A 14,196-nucleotide genomic window follows, 5' to 3' on the forward strand; every position below is an offset into this window, starting at 1 on the left:
TTTGACTGGGACCCACAAACTCCTTTCCATTTAGTTTTTTCTATTTCTGGTATTACCGAGGTGCCTGTCCCTAACAGATTTTTTTTGGTAATGAACTGAAGCCCTCTTTTTAAAAATCATTAGCTTTTTAGTTAACATTTGATCTGTGAATTGTGTTAGTATCACTCCAAACTCACCAAGAGCAGAAATACAGAAGGGAGAAAACTGTGACAGTTATAAAAGGAAAATCACATCCTCTGTATATTACATACTCCCAAAAGCATTCTTAAATTGCAAAGCTGGAGTCTTAGTGAGAATTAGTCCTTTCCTTTCCTCTCCTTCCTCCTTTCCTTTCTCCTTTTCCTTTCCTACAGTTACAAATCTGCGGTTTCTTTGATAAATGAGTTGTGGATTTCAGTGAAACTATTCAAAATTCATGCTCAGTTGAAACTCTCAAAACTGGAATTTAATTAAAAAGTCATGGCATCAGCAGCTTTATCTGTTCTTTGTCCTTCAGGGTCACTTTCAGAGTAATAGGTTAACTTGTCTAATGATCAAGACAAGGTAATTTTTGTAATTAACAAAACATTAATGATTTGTTTTTCTTCTCCAGAAAGAGTAAAGGTTCTGATTTTGGATTACGTGGAAATTTAGCTTGTCATCAATTAGAATAGCAGCTACTGGTGTAATTGAACATAGGTAATGGCTCTACAGCATGGAGGACATTACCATGCATTGAAGCGGTTCTCCTGTGTACAGAACACTGCAGCTGTAACTCCAGCATAAAGGAACTCTATTCCTTGGGAAGCACCTTTTTTCCTTTTGGATACTAACAATTTTGGATTTGTTGCTGTTAAATATTTTCCTTGAGAGGGGTTGATCAAGAGTTCCAGTCACTTCAGTTACATTCCTCAAACCATCTGTAAAAATACTGAGCTGAAGAAAGAGGTAGGGCATGAGGAAGGGGGAATGGGGCAGATGCCTGGGTCAGAAAATAAACTTTTAAAATATTCATTATTCCTGTTGCAAAGAGCTGTTTCAATAGTAACTTCAACAGTTTATTGTAAAGTTGTGCTTTAAACTTTCCATCCTCTATTTCTGTAGAAGCCTAAGTGTATTTGTTTGGAACATTGAATTTAAACTGATCTTTAGTCATGAACTACGGCTTGGAAAGAAACCAAACTTCTGTGAATGAGTGAGAAAGTCATGACAGGATTGTTAGGAGCTGCCTCGTGTTCAGGCTTGGTGAAGCTCATCTGAAGAGCACAGGAAGCATCACTGCACCACAGGGCTGTGGAACCAGGGCTGCCTTCTAGTGAGCACTGACATGGCCCCAGCTTCTTCTGATCCACTGGGAGAGTCTGGAGAACAGGAGACAAACCCTTCATGTGGCACTGTGGGCAGCCTTCTTGGGAAGGATGTGTAGAAACAAATCCTCCCTCCATCCCTTGTTTTTCAATATCATCTTGCCCAGAAAATGAGGCTACTCCAGTAAAATGCTCTGTAGGGATTGAAGACATCTACTTCTCTCTCTTACAACTCATCCTCTTGGTTGTCCTTAGAAGCCTGTAATAGTATGATGTTGAGTACTTCGTGAATGATGAAAAAGTATAAATCCTACTGAGCTAGATCAATACTTTATTTTTTGTGACTTTCCTTTCAATCTGGTGTTTTTCAAGGGTTGGAGAAGTCTTCCCCTCTCAGCCACCCCAGTGTCAAATTTAAAAACACTGGCTTTTGTTGAACTTATTTATATCCTGATTAACACTGGCTTATTTATATCCTGATTAACAATAATGAAAGGCAAATCAGGCTTTTTCGATAATGGGTGCTAAAGTAACCCATTAAAAAAAAATTTGAAAACGTCTTTTCCTTTGGATGTTGAGTTCACAGTGTGTAATGCTTGTTTGAAGGCACTCAGTCGATTATCCAGGCTTTGCATCACTGAGTGTGACAGCTCCTGTGAGATTAAAGAGCTGTTACCATCAGAACTCTATTCAGTTTTTCTTTCATTTCTGCAAGTACAGAGAAGGATAGGTGTACTTGTAAAGTGTCACAAGGATTACACTGCAATGCTTTCTGGATAAACTTCAGTGCCACTGAAGTGGGGGAAACAGTACCAAATAATCTCATGACAGTGGTCATGTCTCTAGAAGTGTCCGATCAGATCTTCAAATCTGAATGCTGGATACCTTGTGAATACATTCAGCCTTTAGTATCCATCACTTCTGTTTTCATCCATTCTAGTCATAGGAATGTAATTAGGCACTAAACTAATCAAATAGCTGTTATTTTAAAATGATCTCTCCTAAATCTTTCAGGTGAAATGATTTACAAAGAGTGGGATATTCAGAAATTTTGGGGAAAACCTGTTTTTTCCTAGTTCCCACTTCTTCAAATGCTTCCTAAATTTTATGTTTAAAGACTGTATTGTGTATTTAAAAATTACTTGGATTGCTACATGTATTAACAGAAATCACAGAATGACTAGGTTGGAAGAGTCCAACCCATGCCTTAACACTTCAACTAAACCATGACACTGAGTGCCACATCCAGTCTTTTTTTTAAACACATCCAGGGATGGTGACTCCACCACCTCCCCAGAGGCAGACTATTACAGTACTTTATCACCCTTTCTGTAAAAAACTTCTTCCTAATATTCAACCTATATTTCCCTTGATGCAGCTTGATACTGTGCCTTCTGGTCAGCTTGATACTGTGCCTTCTGGTCAGTTGCTGCCTGGTGAAAGAGACCATGCTATTGAAATAGCATGAGAATTTCTCAAATGAATAAAACTGATATTTATAATATAATTATAAAAATCTCCTAGGTATGAGGGTTGAAGCATGGAAGGGAATCTCTTGGGTCTTTTACTTTAGTATAAGAGATTCTGTGTGTATGTGGTGTTTGCTTGATTGGTTGGTTTGTTTTATACTCTAGCTACACGACTTGGGATCATTCTAGTCACCACATATATCCTTTTTTTTTTTGTTGGTTTGTTTGGGCATTATTTTTTTTGTTGTTGTTTTGGGCATTTTTGGTTAGTTGGTTGGTTTGGTTTTTTTTGTTTTGTATTTTACTGTAGATTGAATTTCCCCTTAGTTGTAGAACAGAAATAGCTGACTCCAGAGGAGAAACTTTACTGTTTCGGTTCTTAATTCAAGTGAGAGATATCCAGTGTTGCATATGTTGAGTCTGCTTCACTGCACTGTGTATTCCATGTGGAATGATTCAGAAGAAAACACCAGTCTAGTCTAACATATATAGTCTCTGGATGTATGTTGGCTGGGGTTCCTGGCTTGTAGACAGTAGTATATTAGAAAAAAAGAAACACTAGAGAAAAAAAACTATATAGGGAAGAATCTATTCCTATCAAAACTGATTGTTTCTTATTGTCTTTCCACTGAGCAGTCATTACAATGGGTATATATACAAATATAGGCAAAAATAGAAATAAATGGGTCTTTCTCTCTAAATCTGTGGATTTTACTCTCACTGTGGAGAGAACACAAAGCATCATCTTTCATAGCAGAAGGAAGAAAACTTTCAAATTGGAAGGGGAGTAGGGGAAAAAGAGCATGGAGTAGGCGTGGGAAAAAATTTGCCCTTAATACCTTTCTTCTTGTTTCTCAGAGGGGAAAAGTGAAGCACGTAGTTTGCTCTGTAGTAAAAAAAAAATACTCTCTGTACACTGACTGATCTCACAAGGTTCACTTTATCCTAATTTTCTGTGGAGGCAAAGTACCAGATATCTGGTGTCTGTACAAAATATTGAGGAATACTTGCTTTCCATGTGGAAACAAACTTCCTCAATGAAGTTATCTCACATGAAACCAGCATTCTGTGCAGCTGATTGCCTGGGCTCATTCTTGGTTTACTCTTGGGGAGCCATTCATTTTGTTATGGTGGTGATTATATGAAATAATAAGGTTCATTTGCATTCCAGTATTTATGGCACAAGTTTGGAGAGGAGTTTTTGAAAGTAGATCTGGAATGAAACATGTAGAACCAATTGTTGTATGCCCTGAGTTACATGCATTCTTTGAGTTACCACTCTTTCAGGGTATTGTGACCCATATTTTTTTCCCATTAGTTGTTTGAAATTTTAATAGTCTCATTTGAAATGTGGTGGGCAGATTGAGATATTTTACTGAACCAGATTTACAATAGTTGTGATCTTACAGTTCCTTAGAAATTAGATCCTTCTTGAGGTAGTTGTAACTAAAGACACAAATGAGGGCATGCTAACATACTAATTTTAAAATTAAATTTTTTATTTAACCAGTTTGATTTTGTTGTTCCTTTGCTTAGAGGTATGCTCCTTTCACTTACAGTTTCCAAAGCCCTGAGCCCTACCTTGGCCTTTCTGTGCTCCACTAGGAACCTTTACTCACTATTTTAGAAAGTAATATTGATGTATTTAGGTTTTTCCTGATGAAAAATATTCATGCAGTTTTGCTAAAAAGAAGCAGAATTACAAGTTTATTTCATCTTAATAAAAAGCTTTAGAATACAAGTTATGGGAACCAAATGTGCTATTGTTGCCTTAAACATACTTACTTTGGGGAAGTAAGGTAATAAAATGTCTGAGCACAAATTCAACAAAAAGTAGAAATTTTGAGGATATAAAAAGAACTCATTACAGAAGCTCAGTACTATGCTGAGATGTTACCTCTAATTATAGCAAGTCTATATACCTCTAGTCTAGTCTGAGGATTTATTTGAAAATTAACAGTGCATAAGTTAGCTTTGAAATAATAACAAATTACTATTACTTTTCCAATTATGGTAATATTGTTCATTATTAATTTGATAATTCATTGTCATAAATAATGCTCACTTCACTTAAAATTCCTCTCCATCCTCATTTCATGTTCCGGAATCAGTTCCTGATTTTCTTCGCTTGTGTAACTCTTCATGTGTCACCAGACATCCTCTGCCCGTGTAACGATGAGGGTGTTCAACCATCTGGTTTGTACAGCATCTGTAGTAATAGTCTGTAAAGAAAGAGCAGCCTTTGACCTGCCTAAGGAATTCCAGCAGCTCTAGCACTTCCGTGTGGCTGTGCTACTTGCGGAGGAGGCTCCACATTGCTACCCATACTTGGAATTCAGTCCTATAGTCACTTCTGGAAGCAGTATATGCCATGTATAGTTTTGTCCAGGTAGCATTTTCAAGTACCTTGTGTCAGAAATCGAGTAAGATATGTTGTACGAACATTGTGTCTGGTCTTGTCATTTATTCAAGTATTATACAAGTATTAAATATATATTGTGGGGGAAGACCTTGTTTTTAAAGGCATCATGTAGTCTTAGATGCTTTGAGGCAAAGTGCAATAGCTGGTGTTGGGACAGAATTGTGAATTAAAGTTCAGACTTCACAGATTAGGGAAACTGGAATATTTGTTTTTCCTTGCATAATATTTTACTCATTTTCAAAGTGAGTCTAGTGTTAATGAGGCCATTTTTATTTAGTACTTTGAATAATTTATGATCGAATTTTAATTTTAAAAGCCATTAGTGTTGAAAGAAACCCTGTGATTGAGAGAAATTATATTATGACCTAGTGAAGCTTATAAAACTAGGATAACATAGTAATTCCTTTATTGCTGAGTCCATTAAAAAAAACAAAAAACAAAGAATGGTGAAACTCATTTTTGTAGCCAAAGGTATCCAATGTAAGGTTGCTACCAAAAATGAAATTCTGTATATTTATATCAGTAGTGTCAGACTGTCATTGGGTTTTTATGATACTCAGATATTTATATCTCTTGGTACTAACTTAAATTGGACTAACTTCACTGGTGCCCCAAATACTACTTTCATTTAAACACAGAGCATTCAGATAAATAAAGATGCAAAGGAGTAGTTGATTGAGTAGACTTGAATTGAGCTGAGCAGGATTTGAACACAGTCCCCAGTACTGGAATTCTATAGTGGATGCAAATTTATTCAAATTAGAAGTGTGCCTGAGTCTCTGCAAAGATACTCACTGGTAACTATGGTTAGTGTATTGTTACTGAAAGTTGGTTTTGTTTTTGTTGAGTGTTGTTGTTCTGTAGATGTTGATTTTAATTGAAAGCAGATGTGATGGCTTCTGGATTATGACTTTGCCAAAAACATTGAAATGCACAATTGTAGAAGCTCTAGAGAAAGTGAAGAAGAGCTGTAAGGAAAGAGTCTTCAGGCTCACATCTGCTTTTCCTTATGTTCTGCTATGAGAACCAACAAGAAAACACTAATTATCCTCTAAAGGGGATATTTATTTACATATATTCATATACCCATCTCAACACTGCGTACACAGGCACATTGTGCATATTTGCAAATAAAGGTGTAGAATATGTGCTAGGAGGAAATAAAGAATCACCTGGATGCCTTAAACACTCCTCTGGAGGAGTTGTTAATTTGATGTAACTGACTCTAGTAAATTGATTTGTGTGATTTTGAAATTCAGTTACTTTTGTCTGTTATTACAGCACTCCTACTTCTTTTGTCTACGGGTTATTACAAATGTTGCACTTTTAAAATTGATACCTGGACTTTTAGAGAGTCACTTTTAGAGATTGAAAATGTTCTTTCACTGCCAGATGAAGATACAGCTGTATAAGCAGTCCATTGCTTTTGATTAAAGAAAAGAAAATTTCACTTGTTTCAAAGGTCATTTGGGTTTCTGCGAAGTGTAACCCAGCTCTTTAACTTGGTCTGGAAACAGAAAGGTGATCAGTGCAGTATGTTTAGGAAGTGCTGGTTATAGTGTATTTGTTAATGGTTTAACTCATAATTACTTCAAAGGCTCTGAAAACCTTGACGTGAGCCCTCATGTTTGAGTGGAGTTTGTTTCTCTTTGCAGAGTTGAGGTCTCTGTGACCTGAAGGCAAAATTCTGCTTTGGTTATTCATTGTAGTACAGCAGAAATGCAATCAGACTCTGCATGGGTTCCTTTCCAGTCACTGGGCTGGAAAAGACTTCTTTTGTTGGGTTGCAGCCCTTTGAGTTCAGAGAGCCTGTCCTATGAAGGTACAGTATCTGTACCCCATGCAAGGTAATGTCTCTTGAAGGGCCACAAACTCCTCCTAAACAGCTTTATGGCAGTGTCCAACAGTGGATTGTAGCTGCCAAAGTAAGATTCAGAGTAATCAACAAACTTCCAAAAGTTGTGTCACATGCTAGCCATTCATTAAGGAAGACGGTTGTAAATTACATGTTTGTGCCAATAGCTCAAGAGATTTTTAGTTTTCTTTTAGAAACCTTTAATATGGAACTTTAAAAAAATTGAGTATCTGGAAGCTGAATGCTGTTATTTGCATTTAAAGCAGGTCTGTTAAGTAGGATTTTATAGGAACTCACCCTTGGTTGTGGTGAGCTAAAAAGGTGGAAAAGTCTTTTTTTTAACTTGTGTTTTTAAAGAAAGACTTAGTAGTTTTTTGTTGTTTGGTTTTAAGGTAGTTTATTGTATGTTATTTAAAAGATTTTTTCTTTGAGTTTTTGTGGTCTATTTAGTAGTTGGGTAAAGGTATACTTTGATGCTTGGGGGTTGGTGCTTTCTTTTATATTACACATTACGTATTAGATGTTTATAGTTTTTTCCCCAATGCCCATCACCTATATTGAATAGTGACTTTCTACTCTAAATCAATCTGTGAGTGCCAACATCACCAAGAACATGGAGGTTAGGAAGGAGAAAGAAAGAGGACAGGGAGAAAGAAAGAGGACACCCAAATCCCTCCCATCTTAGAACTTCTGACCCCCATGTACAAAACTCAGACTCCTCCGTACAAGGCCTAAAACCCCCCTGTGCAGCACTCAAAAACTCTTCCTCTCACTTTGTGACTACCTCTACTACAATATCTAAACTTTTGTGATTTCTTGTTCTTCTTGCAAAATTGGTAAATTGTTCTGTGGATCAGGTTCAAAGCCACAGGGGTCTGTGGCTGCATTCCAGGGTCTCAGATGCTTCTGACCTGGGCCCAGAACATCCAAGAGTGTCCAAGGGACATTACTTTAGGATTAATTACATTAATTATTACATTTTTTTATAATTTACATTTAGATTACATTAGGATACTGAAATTCCTACGCATAACATTTTTACACACCATTCTTGCGATCTCATGTTTGTGGTTTCACTTTTTGTTGACAGCTGCTCACTGGTGAAAAGGAGATACAGGAGATCTTGGTCAAGCATTATATAGGCATTTCAAGCATTTAAACCTCTCCCTGGTTTAATAATGCTGGGTTCTTTTCTGAATACACTACAATCATTTAGGAGTGTAAATCAGGTGAGGAATAACAATTAGGAGTGCAACCCAAGAAATCTGGATGTGTTGGTCTAATGAGGTATTTTTCCAGTAAAGTTAGGGACACTTACTCTAGGTTTCCAAAATTCTATGATCATCTTCTGGAATGCCTGTTCTGCTCCCCCACTCCTGCTCTTCAATCCCCTGTAGCTCTCAGAGAAAGGGCTTCCAGCTGGAAGAGGTATGGCTGGGATTGAAATGAGTTTTTGGAATTACCATTTATTAGGAATAAAGGAACATGGCAGTTTTAGCCAGAACAGGTGTAGATATGCTACTGGGCTGTCAAGGGAGAAATAGCTGTTAAAGCTGAGTGGTTTAAGATAGATATTAAAGCACAACAATACTGACATGGGAGATATGAGAATACACTGATCATAGAAAAACAGCCTAGAGGTTGAGATATAGTTTATTACTAGGAAGACACAATTCTGAAGCACTGTTCTGCTTTGAGCAAATAGACTAACAGCCTGCTTGTTTTTAATATGGAGGTAGCTTAGCTGATGACTGTTGTAGCAAAGGACCGCCCACTGTGGGCCAGGAGAAACTTTTTAGACCTCTCATCTTACGAGTGTGGTTCTTGCTGAAGTCCTCACTCACACTCTTCCTTCCACAGTCTATGAATTTATGCACAGTTTGTCTTAGTAATGTGGTTCATTTGGTTTTGCATATTTTTCCCTGAAAGATCAAATTTATGCTGAATGGAAATTTATGCTTCTCTTATTCTTACATCCCTGAAATTGATCTTCACTATTTGTTCCTGGACTTTTTGCTGGACAGTCAAAGGAAATCAAGGGCTCTAAATGTCTATGGGGAGCTTTGTATAAAGAACTTCCATTGGAGTTTACCACTTTACCACTGGTTTGCAGTAGCAGCCTTGCTTCTTTGCCAGAAAAAGCAGCTGAGAGAAATACTAGTACATTCGCCAAACAAGGCGCTAACGTGTTTTGTCATTGGGAAGGAATGATTTTTGTCATTGGGAAGGAATGATGGCCGGGAAGTACTTCTGCAGGGCCTCAACTGTGGGGATAATTGACTTTTGCTCTCTGTCACTGAGTGTTCATTGTGTGTACCAGTTCTTCTGTGGGTTTTTAATTATTGCTGTGGTTGGAAGTTCAACCCAAGGCTCCAGCTGCCAGAAGCTCATAAAGAATTATTTCTGTATAATGAAATGAGTTTTAAGGGAAAAGGTTACTCTTTGATTTTTATTTTGAACTTAGTTTATCTTCTAGTGCATTTGGAAACACATAAATTAATTTAAAAGGCTTTCTGTATATCTCTGCACAATTAATTTGATATATTTTGGAGAGAATATTGTCCTAGATTTCATATGAAGCCCATTATTTCAGGTCACAGATCAAGAAGTAGAACTGACTAGAAAAGTCAGTTTTAAATATTTTTGAAAGTCTGTGGCTGTTTTATGGGAAGAAAAAGAAGTAAAAAAACCCAGGAGTATGCTGCTAGAATGTTTAGGTAATGACTGCTATTATAAACAATTATTATGATTCCTTAAACATTGATTTTTACCATTGTGTCTTCATCTCAAGAGGGAATTCTCTTTCCTATACAAAACTGTCTATTTCCTACACAAATGTGCATGTTTCTGTGAAATTTTCTGGAAAACCAACAAAAGCATTTTCTGGTAATAGAAGAATGGGGAATGTGCTCTCTTTCAACTCTTCTTTCATGTAATCAATTTCATCGGAGGGAAAGGGCAAAAAGAAGGAGACTGAAAGATGATCATATCTTCACTAGGGAGATGTGAATGCTGGTTTTTGTCTGAGGAAGTTGTAGTTGTGTGAAGAAATGCATGAATACGAATCACTTGTGATGTATATTTCATCCAAAGACAGAGAGACAGGCTGCAGTAGGTTATTTGTATGAAGCTGGGGTACCTCTGGTTCATGCCCATAAATAAGACTTCAACTGGTCTCACACAACCCATTAAAGCTGTCCGTGGAAATAACATCACTGAGTGTAGTTGATATTTAATCCTGCCCCAGTGATGCACTGAGTAAAGCTATGCCTTACAGGTAGGCCTGTAAGGATGAAGGGGAGTGCTGATTGATCCTTTTCCTGCAGTCTCATTTAACACAGGAGTTGGCAAATGATGAAATTTGATGGCTTGCAGTTTTTATTTATATTTTTTTTCTGCAGCTGTGAAGAATACATAGGCTTGGAAGTGATTTCCTAGTAAATGTGAAATCATTGCTTTCTTTTGCGCCTCCCCTCTTCCTCAGTACCAGTAAGCTGTAAACTGAAACCTGCAAGTAAGGACTCATGTACATAGAACAGTGTCAGTGCATAATGGCACTGAATAACCTCATCCATCTAAAGAGCTTTTGTGGAGTTTGTATAGCCCCTGCTGGGAAGTACAGCAGGCAAAGAGAGTGTTTGGTATTCTCTGTAAAGGGTTTTGATGTTCTGCCTACTTTGCTGTAGGTAATAATGCAGTGAGAACAAATAATGTAAGCCAATAGCACATAGAAAAAATAATGGGAACTTATTATGGATAAATGTAATTGCACATTTCATGCTTTGCTTTCTGTAATGAATCCATCAAGTCAAACACTCAAATACATTAATTAAACACCATTTTCCCATGGAACTCAATAACTGGATAGCAGCCCTTAGAATATTGATACCATTATCCAGGTTGGTTGGAGCCTAGTGTGGAGCAGCATTTGGTGGTCGGGTCAAGCTGTGATTACTTGATTTGATGAATTTGCTGGACTGGCAGAATGTGCCCCACGGCTGTGGGCTGACTGCTGTGTTACTTTACCAGGCCTGCAGCAATTTAGTCAAGTCATGCTGAGGAACTCCTTTAACTGCATACTAACTGTTGAGGCTTTGAGTATTCTATGGCCTTGTCCATCAAGCACTATGCTTTTGTGGTCTTTTGAAGAGCTCCTTGGCCCTAAGCAAGGAAAATAAAATATTACTTTGTCTAGCAGAAGAGGAGTGTGTAGATGAGAGGCATGTTTTTATTGAGAAAACATAATCTGAAGTGATAGTTTTTGTCTAAATCCATGCCAAAAAGGAACTGAAGGTGCAGGTAAAAATATTCATTAAATGTTTAATCCAGAAAATATTCAGCAAAGGCAAATCTCTATCCATATTAGTAGCATTTTTTTTAATGCGCTTCATTAATGGTTTTGCGTAATGAGGATCTTTATCTGTCTGTCCATACAGTGTGTAGGCATATCATGCCCTGTGTCAGGAACTTCAGGCACTTTTAGAAAGGCTATATGTACTACATCACATAGTTAAAGCTACTTTTGCTTTTTAATTTAGGAGCATCCCTTGAGGGAGCTAAGTCTTACACGGTGACTGGAAAGAAGGAGCTGACTCTAAAGGGTATCTGACTTCAATTACTAAAATAACCTGGTGTCTGGATGTGACCCAGCCATGTGTGATGAACAGCCCGGAAGGCCAGCTATATCCCAGGCTGCATCCAAAGCAGCATGGCCAGGAGGGTGAGATTCTCTCCCTCTTCTCTGCTCTGGTGAGAACCCCACACCCTGCAGTGCTGCATCCAGCTCAGGGCTCTTCAGCACAGGAAGGACACTGACGTGTTGGAATAACCTAGAGGAAGCCACCAAGATGATTAGAGGACTGGAGCACCTCTCCCATAAAGAAAGGCTGAGAGAACTGGGATTCTTCAGCCTGCAGAAGAGAAGGCTTCGGGGTGATGTAATGGCAGCCTTCTGGTACTTGAAGCCTACAAGAAAGATGAAGATGGACTTCTTACAAGAGTATGTAGTTAGTGACAGTGTGTTGGTTTGAAAAGACAGGTACCTGCTAAGGAAGGCAGGAGCCTCTCCTGAAATGGAAAATGTAAACCCCCCTCCCTCTTAATTGTTATAATTTTGAAATTAAGGGGCTCTCAGGCAAAGATATGGGAGCAGGAGTAACAGTTCTTTATTAGGGAAGAAAATAAAAAATAAAATATACAATGCAGTAATACAAAACAACACTGACAGAATATGACCTGACACCCTGTTGGTCAGGGTGTCGGTAGCAGTCAGATTGAATGGTGGCTGCAGTCCTCCTTTGTGACATTCTTTTGAAGCAGTGATCCTGTAGAAGGGTATAGTCTTCCTCTGAAGATCCAGTGGTGGTCTAGATGGGCCTGGTCTTCCTCTGGGAATCCAGTGGAAAAGGTTGCCTCTGGTTTTCCAAAACTCAGATTATATCCAGCTAGGAATGCTTGGCTCCTCCCTCTGTGTGAAGCATCTCCCAATGGGATGATGTAATTTTATCAGTCATGCATTGAGACTCAATGGCCCATTAACAGAGAATATCTCCCCAGAGGGAGGATTGGTTGTGCAAGATAAAAGAAAACTGCCCAATTAACAGAACATAACTGCCCAGTTAACAGAACTGTCGCACCTCTAACAGATAGGAATAGAATAGACACCCCCATTTCCAACCTGAGACAGGACAAGGGGGAATGGCTTCAAACTGGAAGAGAGTTAGGTTTAGATTATATATTAGGAAGAAATTCTTTACTGTGAAGGTAGTGAGGTACTGGAACAGATTGCCTAGGGATGTTGTAGATGCCCCATCCCTCGAAATGTTCAAGAGCGGGTTGGATGGGACTTCAGGCAACCTGGGCTAATGGAGGGTGTCCCTGTTCATGACATGGTGGTTGGAATAAGATGATCTTTAAGGCCCCTTCCAACCTAAGCCGTTCTATGATTCTAGGAATCTGAGGTACCTGATGTGTTGCTACCTGTTAAAACCTCTGTGTGTTCAAACAATATCACACTTGTCTACAGCCTCTGTAGAGCCCACTTCTTTCTCCCTATTTTGTCACTTGTTTTTTCTCCTGCTTATGGTTTGGTAGATGGAAATGTGATATTTATCTTTTGACAGATAATTTTTAATTTTGCCTTTAGCTTGTTTTTATGTCATACTGGTTTTGTTAATATTGCCATATTTAAGATATATATTCTCTCCCCAGGGCATTTTCGGTATCTGTTTTCCAAGTAATATTGTGTATATAATCTTACTGAATTGCAAATGTATCCACCAATCAAAATTTATGACTCTGTAGAGTTGCTGCCTTGTAACTACACATTTCATTCTTTATTATGAGACTTTTGGCAATATAACTGGCAGCCTATAATCAGCTGGAGTGCAGGAATTTTGAAGTGTCAGGACTGTGAGAAATAACCTGTGAAGCTCAGGTTGGCTTGTTTTAGTGACTGTAGTAGAATCACAGAATAACAAAAGGTTAAGGAGGTGAACACAGAGTGTCCAGATGGTGCGTAGGTAAATTGGTTATCTTTGGAAGTGATACTTAGACAAAGTTCAGAAATGTAGCACCAAGAACAAATTCAAGGATTACAAGAACATATTTCATAATACCAAGGTAGTAATAATTTAGCTGGAGAGGAGCTGGGTGACTAGACATGGGTTTATGGGTGGGTTGTGAAGTAGGAGACAACTTGGTCACTTAGTGCCATGTGGCACCAGGCCACTGTAGGAAGTGCTTCCAGGGTGGCTCTCTGTGTTTCCCCCTCTACACTATCCTCTTGGTGGTAGACATTGACACAGCTTAGCACTTACTAAAAGATTTAGTAAAGATGTAACTGCCTTGTTCAGCTTTCAGTTCATCACGTGATGTCTTTCAATATCTTTTAAGTCAGGTGCAGTCACATTTTAGGCAAGTGTGCTTTTGTCAGAAGCAGATATTTGGCTCACAAAGATTAATCTAGTAGTTTTCCTTTGCTTTGTATGTTTTGCAGGTTTTTAGACTTTTGTGCAGTTGAGTGTTCTCACTTGGCCTTAAACTCTAATATTGAAATGCTGCAAATTATCTTTTTTCTTTTAAGAGATAGAAATGTTCAGTTAAACTGGCTTTTATGAGGCTGTATGTAGGTGTGCACTCATGAAGTTTTTTTACAAGGGGCCA

The 14,196-nt window shown here is 38.2% G+C and overlaps 1 protein-coding gene across 9 annotated transcripts in view; it reads left to right on the forward strand.

Annotated features, from left to right (window-relative positions):
- MOCOS (molybdenum cofactor sulfurase) overlaps positions 1–14,196 on the forward strand; it is a 223,742-nt gene that overhangs the window by 20,424 nt on the left and 189,122 nt on the right. Inside the window, exon 1 of one of the 9 annotated variants that reach the window (XM_068195389.1) lies at positions 5,606–5,657. The exons of the other annotated variants lie outside the window; for them this stretch is intronic. Coding sequence (XP_068051490.1) covers positions 5,621–5,657 — 37 coding nt within the window. The 5' untranslated portion in view covers positions 5,606–5,620. Of the gene's footprint in view, positions 1–5,605; positions 5,658–14,196 lie in introns of those variants that run through there. 9 annotated transcript variants of the gene reach the window in all.

The sequence above is a fragment of the Anomalospiza imberbis genome, chromosome 1 (genome assembly GCF_031753505.1).
Source record: "Anomalospiza imberbis isolate Cuckoo-Finch-1a 21T00152 chromosome 1, ASM3175350v1, whole genome shotgun sequence".
NCBI lineage: Eukaryota > Metazoa > Chordata > Aves > Passeriformes > Viduidae > Anomalospiza > Anomalospiza imberbis.